At 41.1% G+C, this 18430-nt stretch overlaps 1 protein-coding gene across 1 annotated transcript in view; it reads right to left on the bottom strand.

Moving 5' to 3' along the window:
- Positions 1 to 2736, bottom strand: part of LOC109911438 (ATP-dependent 6-phosphofructokinase, liver type-like) — a 36268-nt gene extending 33532 nt beyond the window's left edge. The window contains exon 1 of the mRNA XM_048599332.1: positions 2408 to 2736. Coding sequence (XP_048455289.1) covers positions 2408 to 2492 — 85 coding nt within the window. The 5' untranslated portion in view covers positions 2493 to 2736. The remainder of the gene's footprint in view (positions 1 to 2407) is intronic.
- Positions 2737 to 18430: the final 15694 nt, after the last annotated feature.

The following is an 18430-nucleotide window of genomic DNA, read 5'->3' as shown; positions in this document are numbered from 1 at the left end:
TTCTTACTATCTCCGATGTCAGAAGTGCCGATGCTGGAGTCTGAGGTAACACAGTGTGGAGCTGGAGGAACACAGCAGGCCAAGATGCTGCCTGGCCTGCTGTGTTCCTCCAGCTCCACACTGTGTTATCTCACACTTTTAACATTGGTTGCCTGGTTTCAGAAATGCCACAACTGGTTACTTGCTTCTTTTAAAATATGATTCATATACTTGAGTTTTGAACAAGAGGAGATCTAATTGAGATGTACAAGATGCTAAAGGGAATTGATAAGGGGGGCACAGAGAGGATGTTTTCTCATTTGGGGCAATCTAGAACAAGAGGTCAGTTTATAAGGGTTAACAGATTTAAAACAGAGATGAGGGGAAATTACTTCTCTCAAAAGGGTTGCGAATCTGTGGAATTCACTATTCCAGAGTGCAGCAGATGCTGGAACATTTGGATAAGTTTATAAAGGAGATAAGTTGAAGAATTATGGGGAGTGGCAGCAGAAAAGGGGAGTGGAGGCTTAGGTGAGATCAGCCATGACGGTATCGAATGGTGGAGCAGGATCGGCAGGGAGGTGGGGGACTGAAGTCCCTACTCCTAGTTCATATGGTTCACCTGGGCAGATGGTGGTAGCAGCAGCAGCAACAACCTTGAGTAAATTCTTGGGGGAAGCAGTGTAGAAATCAGTCTCCTACTGAGTTGCAGCAGTCTGACCCAGCACAATGAATGTTAAGTCCCGAGGAACACAGAGGAATAAAGGGACCTTGGTGCATAAGTTCAAAGATCCTTGAAGGTGTCAGCACAGGTACATAGGGTGGCGAAGAAGGCATATGGGATGTTTGCCTTCATTAGCTGGGGCATAGAATATAGAAGCATGGAAGTTTTGTTACAACTTTATAAAACATTGGTTCAGCAACAAATGGAATATAGTGTGCAGTTCTGGTCACCGGGCTATCAGAAGGACGTGATTGCACCGGAAAAGGTACGGAGGAGATTCACCTTGATGTTGACTGGGAAGAAAAGTCTCAGTTATGAGGAGAGACCGGATAGACTGGAGTTGTTTTCCTTGGAGCAGAAAGTGGCTGAAGGGAAATCTGATTAAGGTACACAAAACAACGAGAGGCATAGACAGAGCAGATCGTAAGAACCTCTTGCCCGTGGCAGACGTGTCCGAGATAAGGGGGCACAAGAAAAGGTGAGGAGCAAGTGGTTTAGTGGAGATCATAGGGCGAAAAAAATTCACCCAGAGGGTAGTAGAGATATGGAACATGCTGCCTGAGGGAGGCAGGTACTCTTACAACATTTAAGAAGCATCCAGGTGAGCACTTAAAATACCAGGGCATGGTAGACTATGGACCAGGCGCAAGGTAAATGGGGTTAGTATAGTTTGGTGCTTGTTGGTCCGCACAGACATAATGGGCCAAATGGCCTATTTATGGGTTGGCGAATCCTAGCGCACGCGTGAACGGACAACCTGACAGGCAGCACGTCCGTCACCACGTGACTCACCCGCCATCATTGAAACTGGCAATGAAAACAAGGGGTGATTTTCTTTTTCAATGTTAAAAACTATCAAAATACGAATCGGTTGGATAATGTACAAACTGAAACAAAAAAAAAAATCGTAAACGGCGGAAGTAGTTTCCAGGTCACGGGGGAAAAAAAACCCCTTCCTCCGTTCGAACCGGCGTGTGCCCATATCAATGATGGCGGGAGCCCGGAAAAAAAAATATTAACGGCTGGATTTGACCGTTGGGCTCGAGCTCTGTCCGTTAGAGTTCAAGGAAAGCCAGAGGCAGCGGGTCAGTCACATCTTTAACATTATTCACTTAGTAAGTGGGAGATTTTTTTTTTTTTAAAAGGAAGGACCCAATCTGACACGAAAACTATAAAACGAAAGGCCTGGCCAGGTGGCGGGGAGAGGACTTTATATGAAGGCACTATTAAAACAAAACCCCATCAATTCTCAATTACCTCTGAACTGAACCCGACCTGCACAGACCAACCATTCCCCAAAAGCGGATAAACGTCGAATTATGGAGTAAACAAAACCTGCTATCCGTTTCTTTTTTTAAAAAAAAGCATGAATCGCTTCAATGGCGACCATCCCACTTTCCCCATCCTCCGGATGACTGAGAGAAATTTTAAAGCTTTTTTTATTCCCCCGAAGGGAAAATGCAGTCTTTAATTCGTCACTTAGCCATAATCCCGGTGCTTTTATTTATTGTATGTGAAAATTCATCCTGTTCGATATCTCTCTGATGTTTTACCTGGGGGAGGGGGTGGCGAGTAGTGGATGAAATTGCCGGTCACGCCCGCACATTGCTGCTGCGGCGACCTTAGTACCTGATTTTTTTTTTGTCCGGGGACGTGGGTGCGGTAAAAACCAAACCTATTGGAAGGAGACTGTAAACATGTTACCTTGTGCATCTCCTCCGCTGGTTAGCACCGCGATGGCTTTGCCGGCGCCTCTGCTCCTCAGTTGTTCCATATCCACTTGTGCCATGGCGTTCCCCCACCTCTTTTCTGGGGTTGCAGCCGATTCCTTTTTTCCCTCTTCTGCCGACCTCTCCTTGCTTTTGGGAAGGTTTCCCCTCCTCCCCGCTTCACCGTCTCCGATTGCAGCAGTAAAGTCCCTTCCAACAGCTCAGTGAATGCAAATGACCCCAGTCAATTAAGGCTTGCCCACATACAATCTGTGCTTCCTAAACTCCTCCCTCACGTCCCTTCAGCCTTTTCTCAAGAAAGAAAATGAGGACACTGCGCAGCCAGAACTCTAATCGCACTTAACACTGTTCTTTCCATGGACGGATATTTCACCACTGGTTTGAATATTTTAATGTTATACTTGTAAAAAAAAAGTTATTGTTATAGAACTTTGAAAATATTTTGGCTTTTTTAAAAAAAAATCAATTCATCTATAATCTATAACTATGTATTAAAAATCAAGGCTTCCAATCTCTACACAGAAATATACATAGCTTTTTAAGATATGAAAAGGATTGAACAGCCTTCGACACATGTATCATGTTGTATAAGGGTTTATTTAGCAATGCTAGTGATTTGCACATCCAAAAGATCCAGCATCTGCAGTTCCTACTATCTCTGATATAATTTTAACCCCACTGCGAAGCCTCTTCTAAGGAAAAGCCTTCCTGCTCCTATGATGCTGCTTGGCCTGCTGTGTTCATCCAGCTCTACACCTTGTTATCTCAGACTTTCCAGCATCTGCAGTTCCTACTATCTCTGATACAATTTTAACCCCACTGCGAAGCCTCTTCTAAGGAAAGCCTTCCTGCTCCTATGATGCTGCTTGGCCTGCTGTGTTCATCCAGCTCTACACCTTGTTATCCAAGCTGTTGAGATACTGTTTTAAATGTATTGTAAATAAAAGTGTAACTACAAACAAAAAAAAATGTTGTGTCTGCATTCCCTGGGTGAATGTGTAGGTTAATTTTGGAACTGATTTTTCCTTCATTTTGAAGTTGCACTTTCATCCTCCTCTTCTAATCCAGAAGCAAGTCTGATGACAGATTTTAAGTGTGGGAACTTGAAAAGCAGCAATATTTAACCTCACCTTCGATTTAGGACAGGCATGACTGACTCTGGCATTTGTCCTTTATAGATTGGGTCCTTAAAGCTCTGATATTACTTTCAGGGGTAGGAATTATGGATGTTGCCTAATACTCAAATAAGTAACAAATCCCATTGCTTGATGCTTATTAGTAAGAAAGAACTTCCTACCATCTAGTGCCACAACAAGCCTCAAACATTGCACATTAATTACTTTGAAGGACATTCATTCTTATTATGGAGGTGAACATGACAGTTGTTTGGTCCAAAGCATGATCACACAAACAGCATTGAGTTGAACAATAAGCAAATCTTTGGTGGCATTGATTAAACTGAGGAATGTATTGGTTATGTCAAACCTACTGGAGTAGTGTACTGTAAATCAAGGCTGGCTATTTCTGGAGTCATCGCAGAAATGTGTAAAGTTCCCCAATTTATCTGTCTTTTAGACTCAGGTTGATAGAAAGCACAGATAAGGTTTCTGTATGTAACAAGTATTAATATTTATGACAAATAAATAGATTCTAGCTATTGGTAGACAACGATGAACTGTTGACATATAACTCTTAAGAGTTAAAACTCTAATCCTCCTTATAAAATTTCTCATACACAGATATACAGACAGACACAAAAAAAGCATGGGTATAATAGGCAGAGGGAAAGACAAGGAAGGTAGCTCAATCTCCCGTTCACATGGTTGGCTGAGATTATCCTTTTGGCTTGTAAGGACCTGCTGCTCCTCAATCTTCTTTCTCCAGGTACTTTCATTTGCTCGCAGGAATCACAGGAAACAACTGGTTCATATTTAGAAGGTCTCTGATTTTACTGCTATGAAAAGGACAGCTCCTTTCTTTTTGGAGAGCTGATGGTTTCTGACCAAACTTGGAATCACAAGTTGGGAGCAAATTACAGGCTGGAATCTGTACTGAAAACAAATGCTGGAGATCATGGCTAGTCAGACAGCATCCGTGGAGAGAGAGCAAGCTAACATTTCAAGTCTAGATGACTCATCATCAGAGCTGAAGTGAAGTGTGGAAGGGGCAGCATTTATACTATAGTTTTGGGAGGGAGGGGTGGTCATGGAAGTTGTGGAGGTGGTAGGTGTGGAGTGCTGATGGGGCAAATATGTTGATAGTTCAGATTAAATGATCAGAATGTGAGAATGGCAGAACAATGGTCTGTCTAACTGCCAGATTTGAAAGAGCAGACAGTCTCACTGGGATGGGAGGAGGGGAGAAAGGACATGGTGACAGAGAATTGAGGGGAGAGAGGGCATGGTGACAGAGCATTGCCGCATGCCGAGGACAAACAACGTCTCATCTTCAGACTAGGCACTGCTTAAACAAACAGCATTTACAATAAGTGTCAGGTATCTTGCTTTTAAAAAGTGCTGTAATCCTTTTTGCAATCATTGTTTTTTAAAGCAGTCCTTCTCAGCAAACAAAAATGCTCAAAAATTGAAAAATACACTCTTTACAATTAAGGGAACAATGAGAAGCAAATGGCATGTATTCAGAAGAAAAACCCTATATAAGAAAGGAGAAGGGTGGCGGACTGAGTAATCAACTAGGAGAAAGGAAAATAAGGAAGGAAAGCATAATGATAGAAGAGGACAGGGGAACAAGCGAGGGGATGAATTTATACACAAGGAGTAAGTGGCTATCTGAGCATTTCAGACATGAGGAGACTATTGTAAAACACTAACTTCATTTCCACTTCTTGTAAGGGGGTCTTTGGATGTTCATTCTTCTGCTTGTAGCCAGCAAATTAAGATAGGGCAAGGGTTTCAAGGTTTGCGTATATATGCATTACTTGGAATTCTCAGAATTCACACTGCTCTTTTAATTGGAGCGGACAGGAAGATTAGAGTAGTCTGTCTATCATAGGAGGAGTCCCATTTTTGTTAATGAATCACAGAATCATTACAGTATAGAAGGAAGTCATTTGGCTCACTGGTTCTCTAAATCATGTGACTTGTGATGAATGTGACTTATTACAGGGTTACTCAAAGGCACAAAATCATGACATTTTTAGGATCATTCTCTGAATATATCAGTAAAATATTAGTAGTACCCATTATAAATATATATTGCTTTCATCCTACTGCCACTTGTTGAAGCAAATTTTTATCACAATGAATCATAGATTCACTTTCTTTCACTGCTGTTTGAACATTAGCATAGGAATCTGCAGTTGGCTGCAAAGCAAGCGTGTTTCCTGCTGTCCTCAAAGGAAGCTACCTGCAAATAACTAGTAATCTACATGATAGGATTTGCTGTTTGAGGGTTTGTGACAGTTTAACTCTGTTGCACTGTGGCCAGAGATTGAGTACATGTCTTGGCATGAAGCAGTAAATAATATCAGCAAGTAGGTATGCAGTCAATTGCATTAAAGCATTCATGTACAGAACATCAGGAAGTTAAACCATTGCATCTCTCACTTTTAATTTACATTTTTAAGATAGTGAAAAAAATGATTATGATTAGATTGAAATTGAATCTAAACTGAAGTTAAACAAACATCCAAGAAAAGGACCAATGTAATTTGGTTTAATAACTGCATCTTTTTACCATAATGGACAAATTTACTATGGGTCAAATATAAATATTAGCTTACCAAGGCCAAGGGGGATGTTTAGCAGTAATTATGTGGGAGCAATAAGACCATTAGACACAGGAGCAGAATTAGGCCTTTCGGCCCAAGTCTGTTTTGCCATTCAATCATAACAGATACTTTTCTCAACTCCGTTTTCCTGTCTTCTTCCCACAACACTTGATCTCCTTACTAATTAAGAACCTATCTGTCTCCGTCTTGAATATACTCAATGACTTGGCCTCCACAGCCCACTTTGGCAATGAATTCCAAAGATTACCACCCTCTGGCTGAAGAAATTCCTCCTAAAGGGTTGTCCCTTCAATCTGTGGCTGTGCCCTTGGGTCCCAGTCTGTTCGACAAATGGAAATACCTTCTCCACATCCACTCTACCCAGGCCTTTCAGTATTCTGTAAATTTGAATAAAATCCTCCCTCAGCCAGAGTCCACAATGTTCCTCATATGAAAATCCCTTCCTCCCAGGATCATTCTTGTAAACCTCCTCTGGATGCCCTCCAATGCCAGCACATCCTTCCTGAGATATGGGGGCCAAAACTGCGCACAATATTCCAAATGTGGTCTGAACAAAGCCTTATACAGCTGCAGCAGTACATCCCTGCTCTTGTATTCTAGTCCTCTTGGAATGAATGCTAACATTGCCAATTGAACCTACATGCTAATCTCAAAAGAATCCTGAACTAGGACTCCCAAGTCCATTTGTGCCTCAGAATTCAGGTCTTTCTCCATTTAGAAAAAAGTTTATACCTCTACTTTTCCTACCAAAGTGCATCCTCAAACTTTTCCTCATTGTATTCCATTTGCCACTTCTTTGCCCTCTCTCCTAGCCTGTCCAAGTGCTTCTGCAGCCGTCTGCTATCTGTCCTTCTATTTATCTTTGTACCATCTGCAAACTTATTAACAGAGCTGTCAGTTCCAGATTGTTAATGTCTGATGTGAATAGTTGTGGTCCCAACACAGACCCCAGCGGAACTCCAGTGGTCACTGGCTGCCATCCTGAAAAAGACACCTTTATCCCTATTCTCTGCCTTCTGCCAGTCAGCTAATCCTCTATCCACGACAATACCTTTCCCTAACATCATGAGCTCTTACCTTATTTAGCAGCTTCCTGTGTGACACCTTGTCAAAAGCCTTCTGGAAATCCAAATAGATCATGTCCGCTGGCTGCCCTTTGTATAACTTGCTCATTGCCTCGTCAAAGAATTCTAACAGATTTGTCAGGCATGACCTCCCCTTGACAAAGCCATGTTAACTCAGCCCTATTTTACGATACACTTCCAAGTACTCTGCAATCTCATCCTCAATAATGTGCTCTAAAATCTTACCAACAGCCAAGGTCAGGCTCATCGGCCTATAATTTCCCATCTTCTGCCTCCCTCCCTTCTTAAACAGGGGTATTACATGAACCATTTCCCAGTCCTCTGGGACCTTTACGGATTCCTGAAAGATCATCACCAATACCTCTACAGTCTCCTCAGTTACAGGTATTTCTCATTTAACGCAATAGTTGTGTTCTTGTGAGACCTTGCGCTGTAGAAAATCGCGTTATAGAAAAATTGCTATAGAAAATCGCTATACCTGTACAGCAGAAAGTTCGCATTACCTAAACAGCGTCCACTATTCATCAATTGCATTATAGCCTATTTGTGTAAACGAAACACGCATTATAGCAGAAATAGTTGTATATCCATCAGAACTCAGGGGTGTAGTCCATCTGGCCTGGATCATTTGTCCACCTTCAGACCTTTCAACTTCTCCAGCATTTTCTCCTCTGTGATGGACACTACACTCACCTCTGCCTCATGACTTTCTTGAAGTTTTGGTATGCTGCTGGTGTCTTCCACTGTGAAAACTGATGCAAAGTACCTATTCAGTTCCTCAGCCATTTCTTCATTCCCCATTACTACTTCTCCAGCCTCGTTTTCCAGCAGTCCAATGTCCACTCTTGCCTCTCACTTACCTTTTAGATATCTAAAAATACTCTTGCTGTCTTCTTTTTTATAACTAGCTAGTGTGATGGTACTAGGCCTTTATGAGAAATGTGTTCTGTGCTGTTTCTCTTGCAGAGACATGTTGCCTCAGTGGTGCAAAATATCTGCTTCAGACAGGCAGATGGTAAACAGCTTAAAGTAATCCCTGGGTTTTTTAAATAAAATTAGACAAAAGAAGCATGAGTAGGCAGGGTCAGGATTCTCACAGACCCAGGAAGATTTTTAATTATGCTTTCAGTTAGTTAGTGAGAAGATGCCTTATGGTAGCTGAGCTGTGGGCTTAAGTTCTCTGCTGAAGTGAAGCCTTCGACAGCGAGGTTTCCGTTAAAAATCTAAAGGGGCAGATTGTTTCTTTCTTTTGTATTGGAGAGAGAAAGCATGTGAGAATCATAGCTGTTTTGCTGAATTGCATTTTTGCCAAAGAGTGTGTTTATGGGATGCTGCCTATATCAGAACACTTGATGATTAGTGGTTTAATAATACATTATCTTATTAAGTATTTCAGTAGAGTTAAGGTTTTCCTTAAAGCCCAGTGGTGGACCAATCAAATCACAACTGGAACACATCACCTTACACTTCCCTTTAAATAAATATAAAAGTTTGGGTCCAGGCTATGTCCTTACAAAACTTTGCTGGGGCAGTTTGGGGTGGGGGTGGGGGGGACGCGTGGTGGTGGTGGATTGGTGGGGGTGTCTGGTCTGGTCTGATCTGGTCCGTAAGACAAGCTTATTTTCATATTTCATCTTCTCCCTCCTATTGCTTTTTAAGTGATCTTTTGCTGGTTTTTAAAGGCTTCCCAAATCTCTGGCTTCCCACTAGTCTTCATCACATTGTATACCTTTTCTTTTGCTTTTATTGTTATCCCTGACTTCCCTTGTCAGCCAGGGTTTGTTCATCTTCCACTAGTATGTTTCTTCTTCCTTAGATGAATTTCTGCTGTGCCTCCTGAATTAACCTCAGAAACTCCTGCCATTGTTGTTCCACTGTCTTCCCTGCTAGGCTACCCTTCCAATCAACTTTGGCTAGCTCCTCCCTCATGTCTTTGTAGTTACATTTCCTCAATTGTAATACTGTTAAATTTGATTCCAGCTTCTGCCTTTCAAACTGCAGGGTGCATTCTATCATATTATGGTCACTACTCCCTAGGGGTTCCTTCATCTTAAGCTCCCTAATCAAGTCTGCCTCATTACGCATCACCTAATCCAGAATTGCCTGTTCCCTAGTGGGGTCTATCACAAGCTGACCCAAAATAACCATCTCGTAGACATTCCACAAATCCCTTTTCTTGAGATTTGGTACTAACTTGATTTTCTCATATTGAAGCCCCCATGATTACTGTAACAGCGCCTTTCTTATTTCCCTATTTAGTCTCCTGATTTATTTTCTTCCCTGCATCCTGACTACTGCTAGGCGGCCTGTACACAACTTCAATCAGGCTGTTTTTCCCTTTGTGGTTCCTCAACTGTACACACACAGATTCTATGCCTTCCGATTCTATATCACTTCTTGCTACAGATTTAATTTCATTTCTTACTAACAAGGCAGCCCTTCCCCCTCTGCCCATCTGCCTGTCCTTTTGATAGGATGTGTATCTTTGGATATTTAGGTCTCAACCCTGATCGCCTTGCAGCGATGTCTTGGTGATACTCACACATTGTACCCACCAATTTCAATCTGTGCTACAAACCGATTTACCTTGTTTTGTATAAAGTGTAGGCTTAGGCACCAACAGGCTGCTCTGGGAAAGAATAATATTCTGAAGTTAATATATTACTAAAACTCAGTTATAGTTTATTCAATTATAGTATAGACAGTTACAGATATTTCATAGCAGAAAGAACAATGTAAAAACATAGAAAATAGTGCAGATGAAGGCCATTCAGCTCTTGAAGCCTGCTCCAAAATTCAGTACGATCATGGCTGATCATACAACTTTAGTATCCTGTTCCTGCTTCGTTTCCATACCCTTGGATTCCTTTAGTCCTAAGAACTATATCTAATTCCTCTTGAAAACATTCATTGTTTTGTCCCTATAGTTATTGTAATAAGGTCAGCCAGCTGGACCCCATAGAATATGAGTTCTCTGATTGGGGCTGTTAATCTGGTCGAATCAAGGAGCCCTGGCTGACAAGTAAAAAGGTTGAGTGTCACAGATACTGACACTCTGGTGCTGGCTCTGTATGAGACAGTACTATAGTCAAGGAGTGTTCACATGTAAATAAGGGGTGAGTTGGTAAACAAAGGGTGACTAGTGTTTTATGCTTCAGAGGACAGATTTTTATTTACAAAATCCTGAACTTGCAAGGAATTCATGACTGGAATAACTTGTCAGATCAAGTTTTACCTACTTTGCTTCATTCATCTCTTAGAAGTATTACATCTTGTTGGGCTCACATAAAAACATAAAGTACTGGAGAAATGCAGCAAGCATGATGGCATCTCAGAATACAGAAACAAAGTTAACATTGAGGGTTCAACATGACTGTATTTTGGAGCTGAAGAAGTGTTATATTGTACTCAATAAGTTAACTCTAACAAGTTTTCTTTCCGAAGATGCTGTCAGACCTGCTGAGTTGCTCCAGCATCTCTGTTTTTATTTCAGATCTTTGGCAGTATTTTGCTTTTCTTTGAGTCATAGGGACTGATGTTTATGATGGTCAACTGTGCTCCAATGGTCTGCCTCTGTGTAATTCTGGGCAGTGAGTGCAGCTCAATAGGCTTGGGAGGAGTAGGTGGTCAGTTGGTGGTACAATGCTCAAAGCAGAGCTAAACATAAGGAAAAAAATAGATATCATGTTTATAGTCAAAGTAGGCCAAGTTAGATTGTTGCTGCAAGTGATATTTTGTGCGAGAAACAATGAAACGAAATGCAGAAGAAAACCTATCGAGAGATAGTTTTAAACTGTGAAACAAATGGGTTATATATTATTTGCTTTAGTATCAGTGAAATCTCATGCAAGATTTGAGAAAGTAAGTAGCAAAAGATGAATCAAACAATAGACTTACAAACCTTGGATAAACAAAGATTCAGTGAGTATTGAGTAATTTTTCATGCAATGCGTTAGACTTCAGCTCAGTTACTGCAATTAAAGCCTAAAGTTGTTAATTGTTTGCTAGTAGGGTAGAAAATTATTAACCAGAGATTTATTAGATTATGAAGGATTTTGATAAATTAGAAAAAGAGAAACTGTTTCTGCTGGCAGCATTAACAAAAAGACAATAAGCTGTTATAAATTAGAATATTTACTTGAAATGGTGTTGGAAGCAGATTCAACAGTAACTTGAAAAATGTAATTGGATAAATACAGAAAAAGAAAAATGCAGGGGAATAAAGGGAAATGAAGCTAATTGGATGGCTCATTCAAAGAATAAGCAGAATAGTCTGATTATTCTCCTGTGCTGCGTGATTTCACAGGTGATCAGATCCTGTGATGTAAATGTATGTCTTAACCTTTTAGAGTAAGATAGTTGGAAATGTCTTGGAGTACTACTTTTTAGCAAGAATCTTTTTTTTTCATTTGCTTCTATGCTTTCTAATGTGAGTAGGATTCCATTATTTATGTAATTGAGACCTTATGGTGAATTTTACTCAGTGGCAAATCAAATTTAAAAGTTCAAGAGGTGATTTGTCCCCCCCTTCTCTTTCCATGGTCATGTTTTTGACTGAATTTTTAAAATTCATTCACGGGATGAGGACACAGTTGGCTAGGCCAGCATTTATGGTTCATCCTGAATTGCCCAGAGGGCAGTTAAAACAACCATATTGCTGTGGGTCTGGAGACACATGCAGGCCAGACCAGGTAAGGATGGCAATTTCCTTTCCCAAAGGACATTAGTGAACCAAATGGGCTTTTCTGACAATCGACAATGGATTCATGGTAATCATTCGACTCTCAGTTCCAGATTTTATTCTATATATTAAATTTAAATATCAAATTCCACCATCTGCCATTTGACAGTCATATTAAATGTATTTGTAGACTTAATGGGGAAAATGTAAGAAGCTGGATAGATAAATAGGAAACCGTGCATGTAATATGAATATATTAACAGCAGATATAGATTTGAATTTCATTTGATAAGATACCACATGTTCGGCTACTTAAGATAAGAGCCCATGGAGCTGGGGTGATATATTAGCAGGGACAGAGGATTGGCTAACTAATAGAAAGTAGAGATTTGGGAGTAAGGAGGGCATTTTCCGGATGGAAACCTGTAACTCGTGGAGTGTCACAGGGATTGATGCTGGCGCCCAAATCTATGTTTGTGATTTGGATGAAGGAAGTGAATATATCCAAGTTTGTGCATCACACAAAAACAGGTGGAAAGGCAAGTCATGATGATGACACAAGGAATCTGCAACAGGATATGCACAGGTTAAGTGATTAGGAAAAATGTGGCAGATGGAATGGAATGTAGGAAAATGTGAGGCTGTGCTCTTTGGCAAAAAGAATAGAACTGCTGCATATTATTTAAATGAAGAAAGACTGCAAAAAGCTGTTGTATAGAAGGATTTGGGGTTCTAGTGCATAAATCAAGAAAAAAAGTAGCATATAGGTTTAGCAGGTAAAAGGGAAACAAATGGAAAATTAGTCTTTATTTCATAACAAAGGATTATAAAAATAGGGAGGTCTTGCTATACAAGGCACTAGTTATACCACAGCTAGAATATTGTGAACATTGTGAATATTGGGCTTCTTATCTAAGGAACAATAGACCAAGGAATAAGACAATTCAGAGAAGGTTCACGAGGTTGATCCCAGTATAGAGGGATTTTCTTATGAGGAGAGGAGAGTTTAGAAAGATGAGAAGGACCTTATATAAACATATGTGATTCTTAGGGGTCTTGACAGGCTAGATGACGAGAGTTTGTTTACCTTGTGGAAGAGTCTAGGACCAGAGGGTATAATCTCAGAGTAAGGGGTCACCATTTTCAACAGAGATGAGGAGAATTTTCTTATCTTGCAGAAAGTAATCAACATGTGGAATTCTTTACTGCAAATACAGTCAAGTCTGTGTTGTTAAGTATATTTCAGCTAATAATCCAAGGATTATAAGGAAAAGAAAGGAAAGTTGAGCTGAGGATGATCAAATCAGCCATGATCTCATTGAATGGTGGAGTAGATTCAATGGGCTGAATAGCCTAGTTCTGCTTCTACATCTAATGGTCTTATGAGTCCCTTAAGCACCAGCCTAAGAGAAGAGTGAGTATTGCATGTTAAACAGGGGTAAAGTTTGTTCAGGGTAAAAAGATTTAGCATTGGCACTAGTGGGAGAGCAGAACAGTGCAGTATACCGCAATGAAGCTCACTTGGGTGGTTCCTCATTGAGATCCTGATGTCTCCACATGAGTAATCACCCTGCTAGGGCCAATTCTAGTATTTTGTCTTCATATAGGGTGAGGAGCCTACTGTTTGCCACCTTGCTGCTAGTCTTGAGAGATAGAATCATGGAATCCCTACAGTGTGGTAGCAGGCCCTTCGGCCCAACAAGTCCACACTGACCCTCAGAGCATCCCACCCAGACCCATCCCCCTATAACCCACCTAATCTACAGACCCTTGAACACTACAGACATTTTAGCAAGGCCAATCCACCTAACCTGTACATCTTTGGACTGTGGGAGGAAACCGGAGTACCCGAAGGAAACCACATAGACACGGGGAGAACGTGCAAACTCCACACAGACAGTCGCCCAAGGGTGGAATTGAACCCCGGGTCCCTGGTGCTGTGAGGCAGCCGTGCTACCCACTGAGCCACCTTGCTGCCCTATAGTGTAGTTGTGAGATATGTTTTCTTATAGTGAGACAAAGAGAAGAAGTTAGTATGATAGATGTGATGGGAGAGGAGTTAGTAGTAATTTAGAGGCAGAAGAGGTGGTAAGGTGTCCCCAGTGAGTGAGTAGGAAGCACAGAGGCAGGGAGGGTTAGTGGTTTGAGAGGATGAGGTGGTGAATGCTGTTGAGTGGACAGGCTGCATGCACTAATGAGAGTTGCAGAACATGAGTCTTGGTGAGAGTTCTGTACAGTGGCGGAGTCAGAGTGAGTAATGGCGACCCTGTGAATATGAGGTGGCACAGCGAAAATATGGCACTTAACCTTACAGAATGCAGAAGGTCATTAACCTTCCTTTGGCATTGTTGCGTGTTGCGCTTGACTCTGGAAAGTATACTGACCCAGACTATTATCTCTCTATGGGCTGTCTGGGACTGGTATTGTGACCTCCTTTGTTCAAGTGGAGGAAACTCCCCTTCTCTCAATGAAGAGCACGTCCAGATCTCTGTCTACTAAATGGGGTGCCAGTTTCCCTTTCTGGGCTATATCTTCAGTGATTAGTGTTGAACAGCGCACAATGAGGGAAGTTCCTTGTTTGCAGTGGCTGAAGTGCTGTAGATTTGGAATTTAAATATGTCACTAGCATCATGCAGGTAGCAAAGTCTCAGTAGTGGTGAGCAATTCCATCATTCTTGCTGCACGATTGCATCAGCTGGACATCTAAATACTGACTATGTAATTAAGGGGCTGAAGAGCAGAAGAATTGGGATGGGGAGGGTGGTGGTGTGGGTGGGGAGAACTATCAGTAATGAATCTCACCAGAAAAAAACACTTCGCCAAAAAGTGGGAAAGATCAGTCCATTGGTTCCACAAAATAGTTACAATATTTCAACATTTTGAAAAACCAAATTATAGAATATTTTAAACTCAAAAAGCACTTGCTATGAAGAAAATAACCCACATATGTCTATGATAAAGAGATAACAAGGTGTAGAGCTGGATGAACACAGCAGGCCAAGCAGCATCAGAGGAGCAGGAAAACTGATATTTTGGGTCTAGACCCTTCTTTAACCCCACATATGTCTATGTTGCTTACAAAGTATAGAAAAACAAAGGTTAATCAAGGGTCGACTACATAGATTTGTTAAAGGCATGGTATTAAGCAAACTCAGTCAATCTTTTTGAAGAAGTGAGTTGTGATGATTTACTGCATACTGATGCTCAGAACATAGTGACAATAGGATAAGGGTTAGGTTTAGGAACCTGTTATTTAGCGAGATCATGCCTGATCTTCATCTTAATTCCCTACTCCCACCTTGATTCCATTTCACACACACACACTTAACTAGCAGAAGTCTTTCCATCTTTAATGCATTAATTGACCTAGCATCCATATTGTTTTGTTTCCTAACTTGAATCTTGAATGACCGGTTCTAATTGTAAGGCTATATCCTCTTGTTCTAAATTCCTGTACCAGAGAAGTAGTTTCTTTTTTCAAACTCTGGTCACTTAGTTCCGATTGTCAACATACCCATTAATTTTAATGCAGAAAACTGGTAGGTTGGATTCAAATCATTCTGAAAGTTCATTTCTAACACATCAACTTCTTGGCTTTGTGGAGATGAGATAAGGACCAAGCAGCCAACGTTTCTCAGTCAACAGGTAGGCAGTTCCAATTTTTTAATGAGGTTGGCAACCCCAATCTAACCATTTTTGTAGTTTTTACCAGGACTGGATATGTTTCCTAGGCCTGAGGAAACCCAAAAGCTGAAGAGAATCAAGGACAATTTCAGGGAGAAGCTTTATATCATCTGTTGTGTGTCACATGTGGCTGGACTGTTACACTACTTAAAAGAAAGACTTACATTTGCTCTGAAATCTGGAAGTCAAGTTACCCAGTGGAGACGCCGTTGAAAAGGAAACAGGACAAAAGCATGTCAATGAACTTGCAGGACTGAGAATCAACTGCTATCTACTATTATCAGAAACCTCTTATCAGAAATTTCTGAAGAAAGGTCCCGAACTGAAACGTGAACTTACCCCTCCATACCTGTAAACTTTCACAATCAGATCTGCGTTCTAAGCAACAGGAAAGCTACCTACCTGTGGACTCTGCTGTACCATTCCCTACCCAACCAAGGAGCCAAGCTTGTCGATCAGGTTGGCTTTCAGACAAGAAACCCACTAAGTTAAAAATGTACACATAGTCCTTTTTGTTCTCAACATATATATTTGGAATTGGGTCTCAGGGAAGCAATCATGAAACTTGTGAACCACAGAAAAATATGAAGGCTGGTGAACATGTGGAGCACTTCTAAAAAACTCCAGGAAGACATCAGTCATTTATTGGAGCTCAGTTTTACCAGCTGTATGGTGATAGGATGGAAGGCCAAAAGGTTGGTGAAATAGTTTGGGAAAGATCTGGTGGCATGCCCAAAGTCTTCCTGCCATTATGCCATGTTAACAGCGGCAGGAAATCTGCCAGGTGGCTTAACCACCTTGAGTTCACCCTTCCCATCAAACGCCAGTACCTGACTTTGAGAGTGCATAGCCATCAATGCAGCTTGTTCCTTCAGCTCCAGATCTAGTCCCAGTAATGTCCACTGCTATTGGTGGCATTGGTAAGGATGCTGAGCTAATGGCTATTTGTAGTTTATACAGCAAGCCCTGTTCTTAATAGGACAACAGTCTCAGATGCAGCCACTTGATTGACTGCTGTCAACAGAATGCAACTCTGAGTCCTACAGAAGCAGGGTCACCCCAATTCAGTTGTCCCAGGTGGTGAGGCTTATTCTCCCTGTGCTTAACTCCAGCCTTGGAGTGGGCCAGCAGATGCAGTTTAAGCAGATAGATATGCCATGACAATGGATCATGACCCTAGATTACTTAGGAACGCTTGAACTTCTAAATACACCATGTGCTTTTTAAAAGAGACATGCTGCCAAAAATGGCTGAGTGTGTAAATTCAGTGTCTGTCTCACAAAGCCCTGTGAACCCGTAGAATGTCATACCTGTATAGTGTCAGCGAAACTTCAAACAGAGAGACTTAAATGGAAGAGATAACAAGAGGCTGACTACCCCTCTCAGCAGAAATCATATACTATGTATTATGACCCAAACTGCAGACATGTTTATGTTTCACTCTTCCAGAAATATACAAAAAAGGATTAAAACCCAACTGCAGCCACTGTGCGTGTTACTAGGCTGATGTACTTGTGGAGACTAAGTGCTGTCAAAGTCACAGCTTACGCACAGCTGTTGGATACATCTTGCAGCAGGTAAAAGAAAGACATTTGCTCTGAAATCTGGAAGTCAAGTTACCCAGTGGAGACACCGTTGAAAAGGAAACAGGACAAAAGCATGTTAATGAACTTGCAGGACCGAGAATCAACTGCTATTTACTCTTATCAGAAATTTCTGAAGAAAGGTCCCGAACTGAAAAGTGAACTTTCCTGCTCCTCTGATACTGCCTGGCCTGCTGTGTTTCTTCAGCTCCACAGTGTGTTGTCTCTGACTCCAGCATCTGCAGTTCTTGCTGGGTCTGAATGGTTTTTATATCTTTTTAACTGTTATCATTTTTCTTAATTCAAATTTCTAATCTATGTGCATGTGTGTTGCATTTTATTGTCTTTTCTTGCAGTTAGTAGTTAATAAGTTCACCCTTTAATTCAAGAAAGCCTGTGTAGCTTAGCTCCTTTTAAAACTTAAGTACTTTGGATTGGGTAAAGAGAGCCTTTCTAAATTAACCTTATTGCAACTAACCTAGAGAGAGTTTGAGTTAAGAAGTGAAGCCAGTTCATCCGTCCTCCCCCAGGGACCATAACCATAAGTCCGTCCAGAATCACAATGAACTTGGGACCTGCTTCTAAGGATCAATTGTAATTGATGCAAGATCATGGGATGTTAAGAGAAAGCCTCACGTGCTGTTCCAGGTGGATGTGTTAGATTTCATGGTACACTTTTAGGAAGCTGTAGTGATAGAGTTACTGAATTAGTATTCCAGAAACCTAAGCTAATATTCTAAAGATATTGATTCAAATCTCACCATGGCAGTGGTGGAATTTAAACTTAATGAATAAATCTGGACTATAAAGCTGGCCTCAGTATTGGGGCCATCAAACTATTGACGATTGCTGTAAAAACCTAACTAGTTCAGGAAATATACCTGCTATCTTTACATGGTCTAGACTATATCGGACTTTAGATCCATAGCATTGACTGTTAGCTGTCATCTGCAATGCCACTAGCAAGCCACTCAGTTCAAAGGCAATTTAGCATGGGGAACAAATGCTGCTTTTGCTAATGAGCGCACATCCCATGATAGAATAAAAAGACTATTTTGAAGAAGTGCAGGACAGTTCTCCAAGAATCCTGGCTGGCATTTATTTCTTATCACTACTTCATTACAAATATCGCGAAAACAGATTATCCAGTCAATAGCACAAGACTATTTTTGGGCCCTTGCTACTTGGAAATGAGCTACCTCATTTCCTACAT

The sequence above is a fragment of the Rhincodon typus genome, chromosome 7 (genome assembly GCF_021869965.1).
Source record: "Rhincodon typus isolate 14 chromosome 7, sRhiTyp1.1, whole genome shotgun sequence".
Classification (NCBI taxonomy): domain Eukaryota; kingdom Metazoa; phylum Chordata; class Chondrichthyes; order Orectolobiformes; family Rhincodontidae; genus Rhincodon; species Rhincodon typus.
This window is presented reverse-complemented; position numbering and strand designations above follow the sequence as displayed.